The sequence below is a fragment of the Chrysemys picta genome, chromosome 9 (assembly GCF_011386835.1).
Source record: "Chrysemys picta bellii isolate R12L10 chromosome 9, ASM1138683v2, whole genome shotgun sequence".
Taxonomy (NCBI): Eukaryota; Metazoa; Chordata; order Testudines; family Emydidae; genus Chrysemys; species Chrysemys picta.
The window spans coordinates 1964509-1982504 of record NC_088799.1 but is presented as its reverse complement, the minus strand read 5'-3'; the positions used below and the strand labels follow the sequence as shown (position 1 = coordinate 1982504).

Genomic DNA, 17996 nt, shown 5'->3' with positions numbered 1-17996 from the left:
TGCATGCCTGGAGTCCCGGCTGCCGTCCCTGTGCGCCCGGAGTCCCGGCTGCCGGCCTTGCACACCCGGAGTCCCAGCTGCCGGCCTTGCACGCCTGGAGTCCCAGCTGCTGGCCCCGTGCGCCCGGAGTCCCAGCCTCACTCTGGGGTGGGGGGAGTGGATGGGGTAAGGGGGCTGGCTTTCAGCACCCCCACTATTAAAAATGTTCCAGTGCCACTTCCCCCCGGCAAGGTGTTAGTGTAAACCCTGCTACTCTCCGCTGGGGGGCGGATCGCTCTTGGGGGCAGCTGCTCCCACTGGCACAGGGCTCTATATGGACTGAGGCAGGGAAGAGTCCAACCCAGGGGCTGTACAGGGGGAAGGTAAGAGCTCTTTGTTATTCGCTACCTACAATGAACAGCCGCCTCTTAAACTGCACCATTAAAGGGTGTGTTAAAAAGACTGGACTGTCCCTACAGGACAATGCTCCTCATCCCCGACCTTCTGTTCCCAACCCTTTAAAAACCCCGCTGATGGCCATGGGAGTCTCTCCTGGGGCTTTCAGGGGAGATGGATTGGTCCCGAAGGCCCTAACTCTGCAACGAGCTCTGCCCGTGGCTGGCTCTTGTCCCTGGGAGGAACTCACTGCAGGAACATGGCCTAAGCCAGTTGTCCTTGATGCAGCTGCTCTGTGGAGAACTTGCCTCTCCAGGGCTACTAAACCTGGGATATTTCCCTGGCACTGAAATGCGCTTTTCAAACAATGTTTAAGTTGGGTTTCCACTCACCCCACAGTCATTGGCTCCATCTCCGCACATCCCCACAAAGTAACTGTAAACCAAACCAAAGAGCATTTCAGCACGGGGCGAAGGGAGCTGGGGGGGTTAGTCTGCAAAGCCTTTGACGCTTTAGATGGAAAGGGCTGTGAGGATTTGCAGGTCTGGAACCCAGGTCGGCTGGCTCCTGGGTGGCTGCGATGTCTACACCATCACCTGACAGTCTGGGGACATGGGGAATAGCAGCTGGTGATCCCTACGGGTCCTAGCACCACTGGATGTCCCACCCACAGAGATCCTGGCTGGTGGAGCCTTCCACATTCCCTGATTGGCCCAGGCACACTATTTAAGGCCTAGGGAAAACAGCTGCAGGCTGCCTGGGCAACTAGGCAGAGCCCTGACTTGTTGCTGCAAACAGAGCCTGTGGTGCACTCCTGATACCTGGCCTAGCTCTTGGGTCCTGGTCCCCTGCTCCACTCCCCTGGTCCCCTTCCTAGCTTCTCCTAATCCCACTTTGGCTGGCTCCCCTGGCTAACGCAGTGCGGCTCCTCGACCTTCACGCTGACCTGATCCTACACCGTGCCACCTGTATGGACTGCTGCTTCTGGCCTTGACCATGTAGCCTGAACTCGGACCATGTCCTCTACCGCCTAGGCCCTGTCCTTGACTCGCCCCCTCCCCATAACTGGGGTCCTGACAGGGGCTACATTAGTGTAAGTTATTCTTTATATTTCATCGGTAAAATCCCAGCTGGCAGGCTGGCTGACTGAAATACGTCATGCCCAGGACTCTGGATTTTGTGTGCTCCCGAACTGGACTCACCTCAGCTGTCTATTCTGAAGATTTTCTGAAATTCTCCCAGTTCCTCTAGTGCTGGTGCCTGTTCCACTGTGTTCTCTAACCCCAAAATAGGTCTTGATGAGAGAGTGGTAAAAATGCCACCAGCATCAGCGGAGCTGCAACACTGGGAGATTTCCCTAAATCTTGTGTGTAGACAAGTTCCTCTTTTTCTTGCCAATGAAGCAGCAGGACAAATGTGAGTTTGGTGAGACCACAGGAAAGCCTGAGTGCTGGGCATGGTATGTTTTGGGCTGCCCAGCCTGCTAGCTGGGATTATAAGGCTATCATAGAGCCCCTCAGTGGCTCTTCTTTAATGGGCTTAGGGGAAATATTTCCCAAGCTATATTTTTGTAGGAAACTCAGATTTGGGATTTCACATCAGGCACACAGTTCCCAGTTCTAATTCCAAGATGTTGGACAGGAGGTGATCCTCATTTGACTCCCCTCCAGCCTGTGAATTAATCCAGCACTTTCAATCTTTGAATGTTCAGAAAGAACTTACTCCAACTTTTGAAACTCCTCCACCAGGCTGGATTTCTGACCTGGAGACATTCTAGCAAAAACAGTCCCATTGATCAGGAGCTGAAAGGAGAAAATGATTGAAAATCCTTTAGTGTGCTTCTCAACTCCACTTGGTTAAGAAGTCCAGAAGTGATGAGCGTGAATAGGGAGCAGCATAAATCCTAAAACTCACTTCACAGGGGACTTCTGCAGGATCTGAACACAGGAAAGGGCAATGAATGAACCTGCACTGTGCCTCTGCTAATATGGTAAAAAAACAAATCAGGGAACAAAGGACTGGCAGGTCGTTTGAGTCACCGGCTTAATCCTAAATATGCAATGGTTAGACTTAACTAGACTGTTGTGAGCAAAACCAGTATAGAACACTTCTAATAATGATCTCCCCAGTATTTACTTGGAGCATGGCCACAGTTCAGATAGCCCACAACTTACCTTTGGAAGTAAATAGCTGAAATGCTGTGTAATGACCTGGTAGGATTTTCCACTCATGGCAAAATGGTAACTGCTACGTCCAACTTCAGAGCTGAATCTTCCCCCAACATGAATGTAAGTCTCCTATAAATCAGACCAGAGTTATTTCCATATGATGGACTTAAAAGATGACCTAGCTGCACTCAAACCCTGGTGCTCTATTATGTAGCGAGGAAGGGTGTCCAGTGGTTAGAACAGTAGACTAGGAGGTGGGAGACCTTGGTTCAGATCCCCGCTCCTGTGTGACCTTGGGCCAGTCCCTTAGCCCCTCAGTTCCCCATCTGTACAATGGGGGGATAACACTTCCTACCTGACGGGGCGATGTGAGGATAAACACCTGAAAGATGAGGAGGTGCTCAGATGCTAGGGGAAGGGGCCAGGTCAGTAACTTAGATAGATATTGTCTCTTCTCAGGCCACAGCACTTTGGCAGTAAACTGTAGAATTAATAATACCCGATGCGGGACCTAGGATGTTGACAATGCTGCTGAAACTGGATTAAAGGCAAGTGGGACCCACTCAGAACTTTGGGGACCTCTCCAAGGACACCTGCAGTCATCTTCTCCCATCCATCTCAAGCCATTCTCAAGACTAGTCTAGAAGGGTTTGCAAAACCAGTGTTAACAAAGTCCCATCCCAGTTCATTAAAATGGCAACCTACTGAGATATGAGTAAAACAGTTTAATGATCACTTTCTCTTTAAACACTTTCCCAACACAGATGGGGACTAACAGGCAGTCTTTGAAGTCGGGTACCAGAGTAACCCCAGTGAGTTACAGCAGCATCGCTAAGATGTCCTAGATGCCTGTGTTCCGTGTATTCTCCCATCACCTGAGAACTGCCCATTTAGCACTCACCAGGTTTCTGTAGCCATTCAGTTTGCTTTCTTCCAGTAGCTTCCAGGTGATGGATGCTGAGGGGGAACCTGACAGTTCATTTGCTTCAATGAGAATCACTTGACTGGTCTGAGAAATCATGCCGGCATTTTTGGCCACAGTAACCGCTGTCTGTATGTTGTCACCTAGAAAAATCGGGGGGGGGGGGGGGGGGGGGGGGGGGGAGTGGTGTCATCGGCAGTTTTGTCTAATGTGGATTTTAAAGCTTCAGGCTGGAGGAACTGTAAACTTTCCCCTGAATTCCATGTGATCTCACAGACTCTAGGTACCAGCGAGATTTCAGTGGTTGCATCTGCGTGTTTTTATAATACCATTGCCTTCCATTCACAATGTACCGTTCATCCTAAGGATACCACGGTGCTTTACAGTCCCTTTGATATACACAGAGCTCACTTCACCCACTGTCGAAACACAGCCACCTCTGGGGTGGAAAATGGCAGTTGTTTAACAGCACAGAGAAATGGTCCACAGCCATTTTAGATGTGGATGAATTTTTTCAGCTCAGGCCTGCCTTTAAAATTAACATTTTATCTGGTCTGGATTGAATCCAGCTGAGGAAATACTAATGGATTCCCTGTCAGAAGGGGGCCTGTGTACCGGTTCAGCCTGGAAGAAGGTAAAAGAATAAAAAGGAATGAACCGCTGAGTTGCTGCTGTAGCAGTGATGGAAAATTCCTCGATTGTCCTGGCACAGCCTTGGGGTAGACTGGGTACCAAAGAGGGGCAAAACCCAAACAAGCACAAGCAATGTAACTACCATGAGAAAGCGCACACAGTCCTTCTCCCACCATCTAGGGTTGCCAACTTTCTAAGCGCACAAAACTGAACAGCCCTACCCCACCCCTGCCCCAGGGCCCCGCCTCTGCCCTGCCCCTTCTCTAAGGCCCTGCCCCCTGCTCGCTCCATCCCCCCGTCGCTCGCTCTCCTCCACTCTCACTCACTTTCACAGAGCTGGAGCAGGGGGTTGGAGTGTGGGGGGGGGTGAGGGCTCCGGCAGGGGGTGCGGGCTCTAGGGTGAGGCCAGGGATGAGGGGTTTGGGGTGCAGGAGGCAGCTCCAGGCTGGGGGGTAGGGCTAAGGGATTCAGAGTGTGGAAGGGGTCTGCGGTTTAAGGAAAGGGTTGGGTGCGGGTGTGTGAGGGCTCTGGCTGGGGGTGCAGGCTCTGGGGTGAGGCCAGGGATAAGGGGTTTGGAGTGCAGGAGGGGGCTCAGGGCTGGGGCAGGGTGTTGGAGGGGTTGCAGGGAGTGGGTTCCAGGAGGGAGTTTGAGTGCGGGAGGGGATTCTGGGCTGGGGCAACTGGTTGGGATGCGTGTGTGGGTGCAGGGTCCCGGTGGCGCTTACCATGGCTCCCAAGAAGGGGCTGCCAGGTCCCTGCAGCCCCTAGGCGCATGGGCAGCCAGTGAGGCTCCATGCCCTGCCCTCACCCCTGCAGCCGCCGCCCCTGCAGCTCCCATTGGTCGCGGTTCCCAGCCAATGGGAGCTGCTTAGCCGGCACTCGGGGCACGGGCAACATGTGCAGCCTCCCTGACCGCCCATTGGCCTAGGGGCCACAGGGACCTGGCGGCCAATTCCAGGAGCTGCGTGGAGTGAGGGCAGGCAGGGAAACCTGCCTTAGCCCCGGGCCCCCATTGTGCCATTGACTGAACTTTTAACAGCCCGGACGGCACTGCCGACCGGAGACGCCAGGGTCCCTTTTTGATCTGGAGTTCCAGTCAAAAACTGGTTTCAGAGTAGCAGCCGTGTTAGTCTGTATCCGCAAAAAGAACAGGAGTCCTCGTGGCACCTTAGAGACTAACACATTTATTTGAGCATAAGCTTTCATGGGCTACAGCTCACTTCATGAGACGCCTGGCAACCCTACTGCCACCCCTGCCCCAAAGCACCCCGCTCTCCCACGTGAATTGCAGAACAAGGGGAACATGGGGGGGTGTAGGCAGAGAAGGGAGTGGGACACAGCCACTGGCACGTTCGACAGAACCAGACATGATAGCAAGAGGCCTGGGAGCAGGGGGCAGGGAGAGAGAGATTCTGAGCGTAAGTCAGCCCAGCAGCCGGACCGTGGAGAAAGGGGGCCTGATGGAGGAGGAAGCCAGAGCTGCACTAGGAGTTCAGTTGTCTGAAGGGGCTGGGAAAATTTTCAGGGACACACACACGTGGTTCAGGCAGGAGTCATGACTCTAACATGGCTGCTTCCTGGGATACAATTGACTGAAAAACACTATTTCTTCTACTCAACGTCCGTGACCAAGCAACAGCATAAAAGAATGTCCCCATGTAGCTACCTGTGACCATAACGCTCCTGATGCGGGCAGCGCTGAGTTCTTCCAGCACAGGCTTGGTCTCTGCCTTCAGCCGATTTTCCATTATCAGAAAGCCCAGGAACGTCAGGTCGGACTCCACCTCCTCCCTGAGAATGAAGAAGAAAGAGACGTGTCTTATTAATCTTTCTGGAATCTCAGTCCTATTTTTATGTCGAATCAGCCTATTAGCAACATGATGCCTATTCCAATTCAAAATCGCTTTTTCAATTAGCTCTTCCAACACCCTCCTGAGGTATGTCTGTCAGTATTAGGCTACATCTACACTATAGGGGGGAGTCGATTTAAGATACGCAAATTCAGCTACGTGAATAGCGTAGCTGAATTCGACATATCGCAGCCAACTTACCCCGCTGTGAGGACGGCGGCAAAATCGACCTCTGCGGCTTCCTGTCAACGGCGCTTACTCCCACCTCCACTGGTGGAGTAAGAGCGTCGATTCAGGGATCGATTGTCGCGTCATCGATCCCCGAGAGGTCGATTTCTACACGCCGATTCAGGCAGGTAGTGTAGACCTAGCCTCAGTAGAGAAGTTACCTACACCTGGAAGCTTTGCAGAACAGTGACACTAGGTGGCACTGGTTGTATTTTGAAAGGAGACTCCCCCTTTCTCTCCCTGTTTCTCTCTGTACTTTCCTTGGTCTGTATATGAAGTGCAGTGTATATCTAGCTCTGGAGGTTGTTACTGATTTCATTGTGGCCTTGGGGACCAAAATGGAGCTGCAGTTCCCTGGCTGGTTCTAGTCTGCAAGGTAACTGTAACATTGGCATGGGGATGGGAAAGGGGGTCCCATATGTTATCTCACAGAGACACCAAATCATATTTACTTAGTTAATAAATAAAAAGATGTTTGTTTGGTAACTACCAGCTCTGCAAATCCAACTTCAGATCTGAAAGTCAGGCTGGGTTCTTTTTGGCTCATGCATCATCACTGGCAACAAAGATGCTGCAAGCTATATTCCACCCTCAGTTACACCCCTTCAGCCTCGATGTCTTCAAACTCTGCCCTGACTCACACGTGTGCAATGCCGTTGTCTTGAATAGAGTTGTACAAGGGCCAGTGAGAGCAGGATTTGGCCCTGCATGGAACTCAGTTAACAATCATGTTGCTGCTGGACCGAGCCAGAACAGACTCCAGCTCTCTCTCCCAGATGTGGGCTGGATCCGGGGGGTTGACTGGAGGGAAAGGACCAAAACTTGTTCTAGTCACTCTGGTAAGTAGGGTCTGATTCTGCAAACGCACACAGTGAGCAGATCAACTGAGTAAGAAGGTGCCATTTTAAAGGTCACCTTTCAGAGCAGAATTGCACTTTGCAGCTTGACCCACAATGTCACAAGAAATGCTGTCAGCAATATCCATATGTCACCTATTATACTAGTAATATTGCCCATAGGACAAAAAGGATTGCAAAATATGTTGCACACCAAGTTTGGGCGTTAGGCTGGAGAGCTCCCAGCCTAGACAGGTCCACATCCTGATTTTAAGTGGAGACTCTCAAAGACCTGCCTCCTGAACTCATTCATTGCCTACGCTTGCCACAGAGCGCTGTCAGCTCAGGCTATAGGGTATGTGTCACTGTCGTTTTAGCCTGGGCTTCTATACATATTTTTGCTCAACACACCCCATCTACACACACCACCTTACGTGTGTGGCTTGGGGGAGGGGTTAAAGCCTGAGCTGTGCTGTAGTTTGGGCTGGAACCAGGCTACTTTGCACTGAGGATGCAGGTAAGGTCATGCGAGAGTGCGGATAGTCCTCCAAAGCCCTTTCCACAATCTCCCTCCCCGGGACAGACAGGTTCTCCCGCAATTGACTGGGGAAGAAAGAATCCTATAGCATCTCTTCTCACAGAGCAATGGGACCTGTCCCCAGGCACGCACGGGCGAGTGCACAAATAGCAAGGAGATGGGAACACAGGTAGCACTTTGCTGTGGGGACGCTCAGAAACCGAGTGCTCAGCGCCAGGTGCGGATCACCCTGGTAACAGTGCAAGTGCAGAATAGCCTATATGTGCCAACGGTCCTCCGTGCAGCCTAATTCACTGTTGGACTGCTACAGAACGCAGTACATCAGTGGCAGTCTGTCTGTTTCTTACCTTGTTAAGCCAGCTGCCTGCCTCCCTGCCTGCAGAATTTTGTGTGCCAGTCCGATGACCCTGAAGCCCTGCGTTGCGTAGAGCTGAAGCTCACTGGCAAAACCGGGTGGCACTGTGCAGGAGAGAACAGTGACAGTGTCCTGAACAAACCGCACAGAATTAAGCTCAACCTTCCTGAATGAGGGTTAATCCCTTTGGGGCACATTGCATTCAAATGCAGTTGTGTGCCTGTTGTCGCGTTGTCGCGGCACTGTACGTTCCTGCTCTAGTTGGGAGGGGGTGCTAATGAATGTCCTCTCTCAGCCTTCGAAGTCACCCCTCAGGGGAGAAGTACATCGACTAGTTCAAACTGGATTCTCCAGAGACCAACAAAGACAAGACTTTGGGATAAAAGCCTGGGTTGTGAACGGACTTAGGACCTTCTTCCTGATCCAGCAAACCGACTGCACCCCTGGGCCATGCAGGGCCCCAGTCCTTAGGGGACGATTGGAAGGACTGGGCTTACTGCCACCTCATAAGACTGTGCACTTGTTCTGAGCCAAAGCTCTGCCCTTGTAACCACAAAGAAGCCCCTAGGGTGGGGCGATGCCTGGTAAACTTATTAGCATATATAGCTTCTCTCACTGTTTTTAATGTTTTGTCTGTGATGCTTTTCGCCTTAAGAATAGAAGCTGGCGGGTGGTAACGTATCTGTGCCAATCCCTCTGTGATCCGCCTCTGAAGAGAAAGCAAGCAGATCTGTTTAGGCAGACTCTCTTTGCTGGGAAATACAGTGAAGGCAGGGAACTGTGCAGCTTTGACGTACCCTGGTCAGGAAGGAAAGACACACAGGTCTGCACCCAAGATAGGCAGTAGTTGTGGAGCTGGAAGCCTGAGGGAAATACAGGTTCAGTTGCCCTGAACGGTGACAAGAACAATGTGCTGTCATGGCTAATCTGCCATCTTTGGAGAGCTAAAGTGGTCTGGAAGCATGGGGCTGCCTTTGAACAGGAGAGAATTCCATGACCAGACGGCCGGGGGCACCCCCAGCCCCCCAATTATTGATAAGCCACATGACTGATTCAGGATTAGCCCGATGAATTCGACTTGGCATAGTAATAGTAACAATACTTCTCTTTTCTATCACTGTCTATCCAAGGCTCTCAAATTGCTTTATCAATGTTAATAAACTCTCCTAATGCCTTGCGAGGTAGGTGTGTTGTTCTAGCCATTTTACAGATGGGTAAATAAGGATCAGGAAGTTTAAGTGATTTGACTAAGGACACAGAGCAAGTGAGTGGCTGCGGCTGGATTGGAACCCAGGAGTCTTGTCTTCTAGTCCCCTGCTCTAACCACCAGCTCACCCTGTGAATCATATTGGTCATTTTAGCCAAGAGCAAAGAAAACGCAATAGTACTGCTTTGCTACTGTAGGCCGGAAAATCAAGAGGGTTGTCTTTGAAAGGTCCGCTGTGGAGGACGCCACCAATTTGTACCATCTGTTCATCTCTCAGTGGTATCCTTTGGCTGAGCAGGGGTAACTTAGACCCAATCAGATCCCACTCAGACCAGCCAGAATGAATCACTGTCGAGTGAAGGCAAAGCTCTAATTCCTGTCAGTCTGGGGGTAAGAGTCTGGGCTCAGAAATCAAACCTGGATCTCTCCTGTCACAGTGCAGGCCCCGTACAATTTAAAAGCCACATCTCACAGACGTTTGAGCATTTATAGAGATGTTACTTACCGGTTTCTGGTCTACAAAACTTGGCCACTGTCTCCGGAGCTCCTTTCATGAAGACCTGCTGCTCCCCTCCAATTTCCTGAGCTATGACCGACATCCTCTGCAGGGCTGAGGAAAATGGAAACTGGTGTAAGATGGCAATTCCTTCCACTGGAACCTAGGAGAGAAGCGCAGGTACTACATGCTACGGTAAGTCAGAGGGTTTTGTGCTGCTCCCAGGGCCATCGCAGGGTGCTGGGGCTGAGCCAGGTGTGAGCACAAACTGTGACTTCTGGGCTTTTGTGCAAAGTGGTTAGAGTCATAGAATTTAAGGCCAGAAGGGCCCACCAGAGCATCTGGTCTGACCGGCTGTATATCCCAAGCCGCCAACAGCCCTCAGCACCCGCACGCTAAACCCAACAACTGGAATTAGCATCCCAGCCCACAGGAGACTGGACTATTATCTGCTACAGGCAGCGAACGGGAGGCACCGAGCTTCACCAGGGCCCAAGCTCCTGCAATGGCAGGGAAAGGATGATATGAGATGCACCCAAATGGTCCTGGCAAGTGACCCGCACCCACACGCTGCAGAGGAAGGAGAGAAACCCCAAGGTCCCGGCCAGTCTGGCCTGGGGGAAAATTCCTACCCAACCTCACTTATAGTGATGAGTTAGACCCTGAGCATGTGAGCGCCGACCAGCCAGTCAAGCACCTGAGAGAGAATGTGCGGTGCCCCCTCCGAGCCCTCCCCCCCCCCCCCGCTCAATGTCCCGTCTCCAGCCCCGGCCAGCCCTGATGCTTCAGAGGAAGAAAATCAATTGTTTGCTCTATCGGAGGGGTGATAACTCCCAGAGCAGAGGGGAATGATTCAGTCAGGAGTGTAGTGGTCAGGAGCACCACGTTGAAATTTTAGGCAGGAAACCTGTAAGCTGAATTTCAGGAAAACCTTCCTGGACAGTGAGATCCAGTTTTAACACGTCACTAAACACACAAGTAGCAGGATCTGTGTGACCAGTCACTTGTGAATTAACACAGACTAGAATGGATAGACTGGTCCAGAGCCCCAGCTGATACATCTCTCTGATATAATAACGGGGGGCTCCTCTCCCCACTGGTGAGTAACCCCGAATAGAGCCATCGATTCCCGGAGGTAAGGCTGTCACAACCCAGCCCATAGGAAAGTGCTGGATTCTTTTCACACTGGCCTGAAGCAGTTACGGGACATTTGCCTTTCATTTATTTTCCCTGCCCAGCTCTGCTAGCCGGTGCATGGGCCGAGCCGGACCCTTGGTCCTGCCCCCTTTGGGGGTATCACGCGCCCCCAGGGGAGCCGGGACACAGCAGCCCCTGCATTCCCACAAGGACAGGGACCGCGACTCTGACTGGCCTTTACACCGGCCACACAAGGAAGGGAGGAGTATCCTGGCGCCCTTCCTCCCCCCAGTGCCCCCTGCCTAAGGGCCAAGCACACTCTGGTCCTATAGAAACCTTGGGAACTCCAGCCTAGCCTCAGTGGTATGTTATCTCCACCCCACAACCCAGCCTGTATGATGGTCTGTGCTCAAGAACGGACCAGTGGTGAAGTGAATGGCAGAGCTGCTGAGATAACATGAGATAATGATTAGAGAGAAATCTCTTTGCTTTCGATCCAAGGCACAATGATGGACTGAAGAAATGTAAAGGGGCAGGGTGACCGAGGACTTCTTAACAGAGCAGCCAATGATTGTTGTCTCTAATTTAACTTAATTATAGATGGTGTAGATGTGATAAAAAGCTTACATTGCTGGCTTTGGGTCCGGGTTTAATAACAACAGCATGCGTGAATTCGCCATTCTTAACATGATCTTCACAGGAATCCTCGATCTCCTGTTTATTTAAAGACAAAGAGGACCTTTTATCTCATAAGCTTTAAGATAAATTCTACAATCTGCACTGAATGATGGTCAATGGTGAATTAATAATCAAGTTCGCACCACACCTGTCCTAGCAGATACCCCCGGATCGTTTATTAAAAGCCTGAGAAATAGACACAAATCTTTTCTGTGACATAGTATGAATGACGTGGCGAAATAATCGAGAATACTTTCATAGTCTTTTACAGCAAACTTTTGGTGACCCTCCAACATCCCTTATGAGGAAGGTAAATATTATTATATGTGCCGTAGGTAGCCCGACACGTCCCATGATCAGACCCTGCTTCCGGAGAGAATACCACACAGCACGGCTCAAGTGCTAGGAGGTGCCAGCTTCATCCCCGGCCCTGCGCCTTATGCCTGCATTATCTGTGCCAAGGACTGCTGCTCGGGAATGGGCCGTTTTAGCCACTCACGATGCTGCAGCGTAACGCAGCGGAACTGAACTGTGTTGGGGCTTATGCCATTGGCATTCAAGGCGGACGGCTGCCATCCAATAACTTTGCCAGACTTTAACCACTGGGTTGAAGCCTTCCATGCCAGGTGTCTGCCTCGGGCTGTGGTTTTTATGGGAAGACACAGCAGGTTCTGGGGATGAGATTGGGGGGAATGTTTTGCTCATGTTAACAAATTAGCTGTAAGGATTTTTTTTAGTAGCTCTAGTGCCCCCTGTGTTGGAGCAGGGACTTGACAATTGGCAGGGGGTCACCCAGGGTCAGGGTGGTGCCTATTGCTGCTGCTCCCATGCAAATCTGCCCAAATTTGGCCCAGTTTTATGCCTTTGGAAAGTTGCAGTTTGCACACGCTCAGTAGAGATTTATTCAAGTGGCTGCTAAACTCTCCAAAGAGTCCCTCTAGCCCGAGCGTCCTTTGGCCCTTCACATCTCCTGCGTGAGACTGGAATGTGCCCGCACCGTCCCCACCGAATGACTGAGCATGCTGCGTCCTGAGACTTCCCTTGCAGTCAGCCCCTGTGGATCCAGGCACCAGGACTGAGAGAGCAGGAGACTGTCTGTCTGTACTTGCTTTCAGTGCTCCTCCGGCTAGCTCTAGGCAGTAAAGAGGAGGAGGAAGCCGCCTCACTTTGAGTGCAGAGGGGCGAGGAACTGGAAAGGGGGAGGGATGGGGAGAGGGCATTGCAGGAGCCAGAGGGTGGCGAGAGGCTGGGGGGCAGAGCCAGAATGGGGAGGAAGCAGTGGAGAACAGGAGCATCTTGGCAGTCCAAGTCCTTCTGGAGGTGACTGCTTACAAGGCAGGTTCTGTTGTGTTTGTTGGTTTGTGTTTGTGTTTTACTTAGTTGATGCTGCCCTTTAAAGAGCACACAGGCCATGGAATTTAGTTAAGAACGTAAGAACGGCAATGCTGGGTCAGACCAATGGTCCATCTAGCCCAGTGTCCTGTCTCTGACAGCGGCCAGTGCCAGGTGCCCCAGAGGGAATGAACAGGACAGGGAATCACCAAGTGATCCATCCCCTGTCGCCCATTCCCAGCTTCTGGCAAACAGAGGCTAGGGACACCATCCCTGATTATCCTGGCTAATAGCCATTGATGGACCTATCCTCCATGGATTTATCTAGTTCTTTTTTTAACCGAATATACATTTGGCCTTTACAACATCCTCTGGCAAAGAGTTCCACAGGTTGACTGTGCGTTGTGTGAAGAAGCATTTTCTTATGTTTGTTTTAAACCTGCTCCCTCTTAATTTCATTGGGTGACCCCTGGTCCTTGTGTTATGAGAAGGAGTAAATAACACTTCCCTATTCATTTTCTCCACACCAGTCATGATTTGATGGACCTCTATCATATTCCCGTTTAGTCATCTCTTTTCTAAAATAAACACTCCCAGTCTTTTAAATCTCACCTCATATGGAAGCTGTTCCATACCCTTAATCATTCTTGTTGCACTTCTCTGCACCTTTTCCAATTCTAATATATCTTTTTGAGATGAGGTGACCAGAACTGCATGCAGTGTTCAAGGTGTGGGCGTATCATGGATTTGTAGAGTGGCATTACAGTATTTTCTGTCTTGTTCTCTATCCCTTTCTAATGGTTCCTAACGTTCTGTTCGCTTTTTTGACTGCTGCTGCATGTTGAGTGGATGATTTCAGAGAACTATCCCCAATGACTCCAAGATCTCTTGCTTGAGTGCTAACAGCTAATTTAGACCCCATCATTTTGTATATATAGCTGAGATTATATTTTCCTATATCCATTATTTTGCACTTATCCACATTGTATTTCATCTGCCAGTTAGTTTAAGCATTGTTGCTTAACTCTAGAGCTGCAGTTACTGCAACCGGCCACTAGATGCAAGTTAAATTTACCCCATCCCATTTACAAATTGTGTTGCCTACATCATCACGAAGCCAAATGTAAAATTCCAGGATAAGCTACATATTAGGATCACAGGAGTTGCTGTACTGGATCAGAGCAGTGATCCATCGGGTTCAGAATCCCGTCCCTGACAGCGACCATGACCTGATGCTTCAGTAGCAGGCGTAAGAAACCAGACCGGAACCAGTAACAATATGCCCTAGGGGAAGTTTCTTCCTATCTCCCGTCCTTAGTGACTGATTTAGGCTCTGAAACCTGAAGGTTTATATCCTTTGTAGAAATAAAATAATCTGTCTTATCTAACATAAAGGTGGATGTTCTTTACCCACCTTTATCCTAACCCTTTTTAGGAATCCTGCTAAGTCTTGGCATCAGTGAAGTCTTGTGGCAATGAATTCCATGGGTTAATTATGGATTGTGTAAAAGTGCATTTTCTTATATCAGCTTCAGAATGTTGCCTTTCCATTTCATTGACTGTCCCATTATTTTTGACTTATGCGAGAGGGTATATAGGGACACTCCAAGATTGTCTCCAAGATTCAAATTTCACTTCTCCTCCATGCTTGTTTTGAAAATCCAGCATTTCATTCCCACAATGTGTTTCAGAAATGAAACATGAGAGGCTAGTGCTGGTTTCATCATTACATTACTGACTGACGAGGAGGAAGAATTAATTAAGCTGCTGAAATGTTATCGATGACTTTCAGAGTTCCAGTAGCTCACTCCACCTTGTGATTTGCAGTATTGGTTAATGATCCTATCCTTGAGTAGGACAGACAATCGTCCTTCAGTTTCCTGGCCCTTGAAATACCCGTTCTCTGTCGCAGAATGCAGCCTGCTTGAGCAATGCACTAGCTTTGTACGTGTGTGCTCCTACCCTCTACTGGCTAGAATTAAAACAACCTAGCTGTGTGTCTTTGCCTCTGACAACTGACGGACGTTCTACTTTAGCTTACTTCTACCTCAGTCTTGGTCTGTGCTGTGGAATAATCTTAGCTCCCTTGGCGGTCTGTGTATCCTAAACAGGACAAAAACAACAAGGAGTCCTTGTGGCACCTTAGAGACTAACAAATGTATTTGGGTATAAGCTTTTGTGGGCTAAAACCCACTTCATCAGATGCACAGAGTGGAAAATACAGTAGCAGGTATAAATACACAGCACATGAAAAGATGGGCGTTGCCTTACCAAGTGGGGGGTCAGTGCTAATGAGCCAATTCAATTAGAGTGGATGTGGCCCATTCCCAACAGTTGACAAGAAGGGGTGAATATCAACAGAGGGAAAATTACTTATTGTAGTGTTAACGAGGCCAATTCAATCATGGCAGATGTGGCCCGTTCTCAACAGTTGACAAGAAGGTGTGAGTATCAACAGAGGGAAAATTATTTTTTGTAGTCGCCCAGCTGGTAGCTACGAGCAACGGTAGCTAGGGTGACAGAAGCATTCTTCTGTTGACCTAGCTGCGGCTGCCCAGGGGGCTAGTCGGTATAGTTGCAGCACGCAGGAGTGTGGATTTTTCATATCCCTGCATGCCAAAGCCATGTTGACCTAAATTTTAAGTGTAGACCAGGCCTAAGAAACTAGGCTGGGAAGACAGGTGGGGCTCGTGAACCTACCAACCCCAAGTGATCTGCACAAATGCCAGAGGGAAAAAACATAGTGGAGTGGTGAAAACGCTGGGCTCTCCTCAGGGAGAGATATTCCTGCCTTCCTTGTGGAAGGGAGGACTTGGGATGGGACTTTTCTTTGCCCAGTATCTACTTTCTGGGCAGGGGAGGACCCTTCCTTTTGGTTTCTGTTTGGGAGCAGGCAGCAGTGAGTAAGGAATGGCCCCCACCTTGTGCCAGTACCAAGATCTTCCCCGCTCTTAGAACAACAATAAAACAGAGCTTTACCCAATTAGTTGCCTCAAACATTTTCAGGTCCAACGGATCTCCCTGTATCTTTCCGTCCAGGACAATCAGTGAATGACAGCTCACCATGGCGCCGCACATTGGTCCCCAGGGCAAGCTGCGACCAGAGGCGAAGCTGTGGACTTTCTGAAAACTGGTTTATAAGAAAGTGTAAAAGTAGCTGTGTTACATGACTTAACTGCAGCTCCTCTCATTGTAAAAACAATAAAACCACACCACGATTGAACCCCTGTCCTGTGATCAGCCGCATGAACTCTGCTCTTTGTAGAGTTGATTCTCTTTCATTTGTATTGCATGTGTCATTCTTTCAATTGCTCTTCTGGGCAAGTCATCGTGCACTAGGGGCAGGGCCACCCCCAGTGTAATTTGAATCGCACTGCAAAGCAGACCTAGCCGCTGGCTCAGTGCCTACCTTGGTTTATTTGCTCTTAAATAAAAAAGATTTAATTTTTCATGAAATTGGCTCCACAGATGGCAAATTGCTCAGTGGATGTGTGTGCTCTATGTATCCCCTGAACGGGCACAGCGAGACTGATCCATTCTGCCTTGCCAATATGCCTCAGCCATGAGAGCGGGGGAGAGGTTAGAACAGCCTCCCTGGACCCTTCAGCCTGCTGAGACTGTCAACGGGGGTGAGAAATAGTGACGGCTGCGGTGATATTCTGTGACATGGGTCAGCAGGATCTGGCTGAGGGCAACCAGCTCATTTCACAAGGCCACTGAACAGCCATTGAAAGTAGCCAAGTTCAGTCACTACTGATCGTGGCCAAATTCAGACTGTTGAATGACCCCATTAGCCATCCCCTGGGCTCACCCTGCTGCTGTGAAGTGAAGGGGAGCTCCTGGGACCGAATCCAGGCACAGTCCAACAAAACACAAGCTCCATCTATTGTCAAAGATCATTACCTGTTTCCTTCAGAAGCGATCACCCCCCACAGGTCCAGTCCATCTTCTGTTAAGGTGCCAGTCTAGGTTAAAATGGACATTTGAATTAACTTCACTTTGTAAAGACACATGAGCTCTAAGAGGAGTGAAAACAGGATCTGTTTCAACCGATCCCTGCCTGGGAACAGAGGAAACACCGTACTAGTTCAGAGTAATGGGGCACTGAGCCACTGCCAGATGCTTCAGAGGAAAACATAAAGCCCTCGGTGCAGTATTTGGCACTAACACGCCTGTGTGTGGATGGTGGAGCTTGGGTAAGTATGGACTACATGTGTGTGAAAGTACAGGGTCAGTCTCTAGTTCTGTATCATGCCAGGTAAATGCTAAATGATTGTAATGCTAATAGACATTAGAGTGTGCGGATATGATGTCTTGGACTAAGGCTATGTCTACATTGCAATTGAGGGGCTGCTTTGCAGCATGGGTAGGCGTAGCCTTGCTGACTTTCACCTAGCTAGCACAGCTCAAAATAGCGGTGAAGACCCAGCAGCACGGACTTCAGCACAGGATCACAACATGAGCATGTACCACGGGTCTCCGGTAGCCTTGTACAGCCCACGCTGAAGCCCCTGCCGCTGTATCTTCACTGCTATTTTTAGCATGATTGCAGCTAGGGCAGGTATGTCTACGGTGCTGCAAATCACACCCTTGACTGCAGTGCAGACGTAGCCTGAGAGTTTGAAGGGTCATTATGGGACTACAGCCACACAATGGAGTGGCCTCACTTCTTTGGAAGATCAGTGTCTAGGGGAGGCAGTGCACTCCTGCAGTGTTTGACCAGCCCCACATGTCAGTAATAGAGACTCAGCCTTTTGAAAGGCCCATCTCACAATGCACCATGAGCACTGAACTATATCGCACCAAAGGGGCCATACCGTCTGGTTTTGCTTTCATATCATAAGAACAGCCACGCTGGGTCAGATCAAAGGTCCATCTAGCCCAGTGTCCTGTCTACCGACAGTGGCCAATGCCAGGTGCCCCAGAGGGAGTGAACAGAACAGGGAATCATCAAGTGATCCATCCCCTGTCGCTCATTCCCAGCTTCTGGCAAACAGAGGCTAGGGACACCATCCCTGCCCATCCTGGCTAATAGCCATTGATGGACCTATCCTCCATGAACTTATCTAGTTCTTTCTTGAACCCCGTTATAGTCTTGGCCTTCACAACATCCTCTGGCAAAGAGTTCCACAGGTTGCCCGTGCACTGTGTGAAGAAATACTTCCTTTTGTTTGTTTTAAACCTGCTGCCTAGTAATTTAATTGGGTGACCCCTAGTTCTTGTGTTATGAGAAGGAGTAAA

The 17996-nt window shown here is 49.9% G+C and overlaps 1 protein-coding gene across 3 annotated transcripts in view; it reads right to left on the bottom strand.

Annotated features, from left to right (window-relative positions):
• LOC101941228 (probable cation-transporting ATPase 13A4) overlaps positions 1-17996 on the bottom strand; it is a 71263-nt gene that overhangs the window by 12639 nt on the left and 40628 nt on the right. For all 3 annotated transcript variants that reach the window (XM_005302879.5, XM_065557495.1, XM_065557496.1), the window contains 10 exons: positions 16659-16720; positions 15735-15885; positions 11373-11459; positions 9618-9771; positions 7898-8009; positions 5765-5889; positions 3445-3608; positions 2550-2672; positions 2098-2177; positions 768-810 (listed from right to left, as the gene is read on the bottom strand). In XM_005302879.5, coding sequence (XP_005302936.2) covers positions 768-810; positions 2098-2177; positions 2550-2672; positions 3445-3608; positions 5765-5889; positions 7898-8009; positions 9618-9771; positions 11373-11459; positions 15735-15885; positions 16659-16720 — 1101 coding nt within the window. The remainder of the gene's footprint in view (positions 1-767; positions 811-2097; positions 2178-2549; positions 2673-3444; positions 3609-5764; positions 5890-7897; positions 8010-9617; positions 9772-11372; positions 11460-15734; positions 15886-16658; positions 16721-17996) is intronic.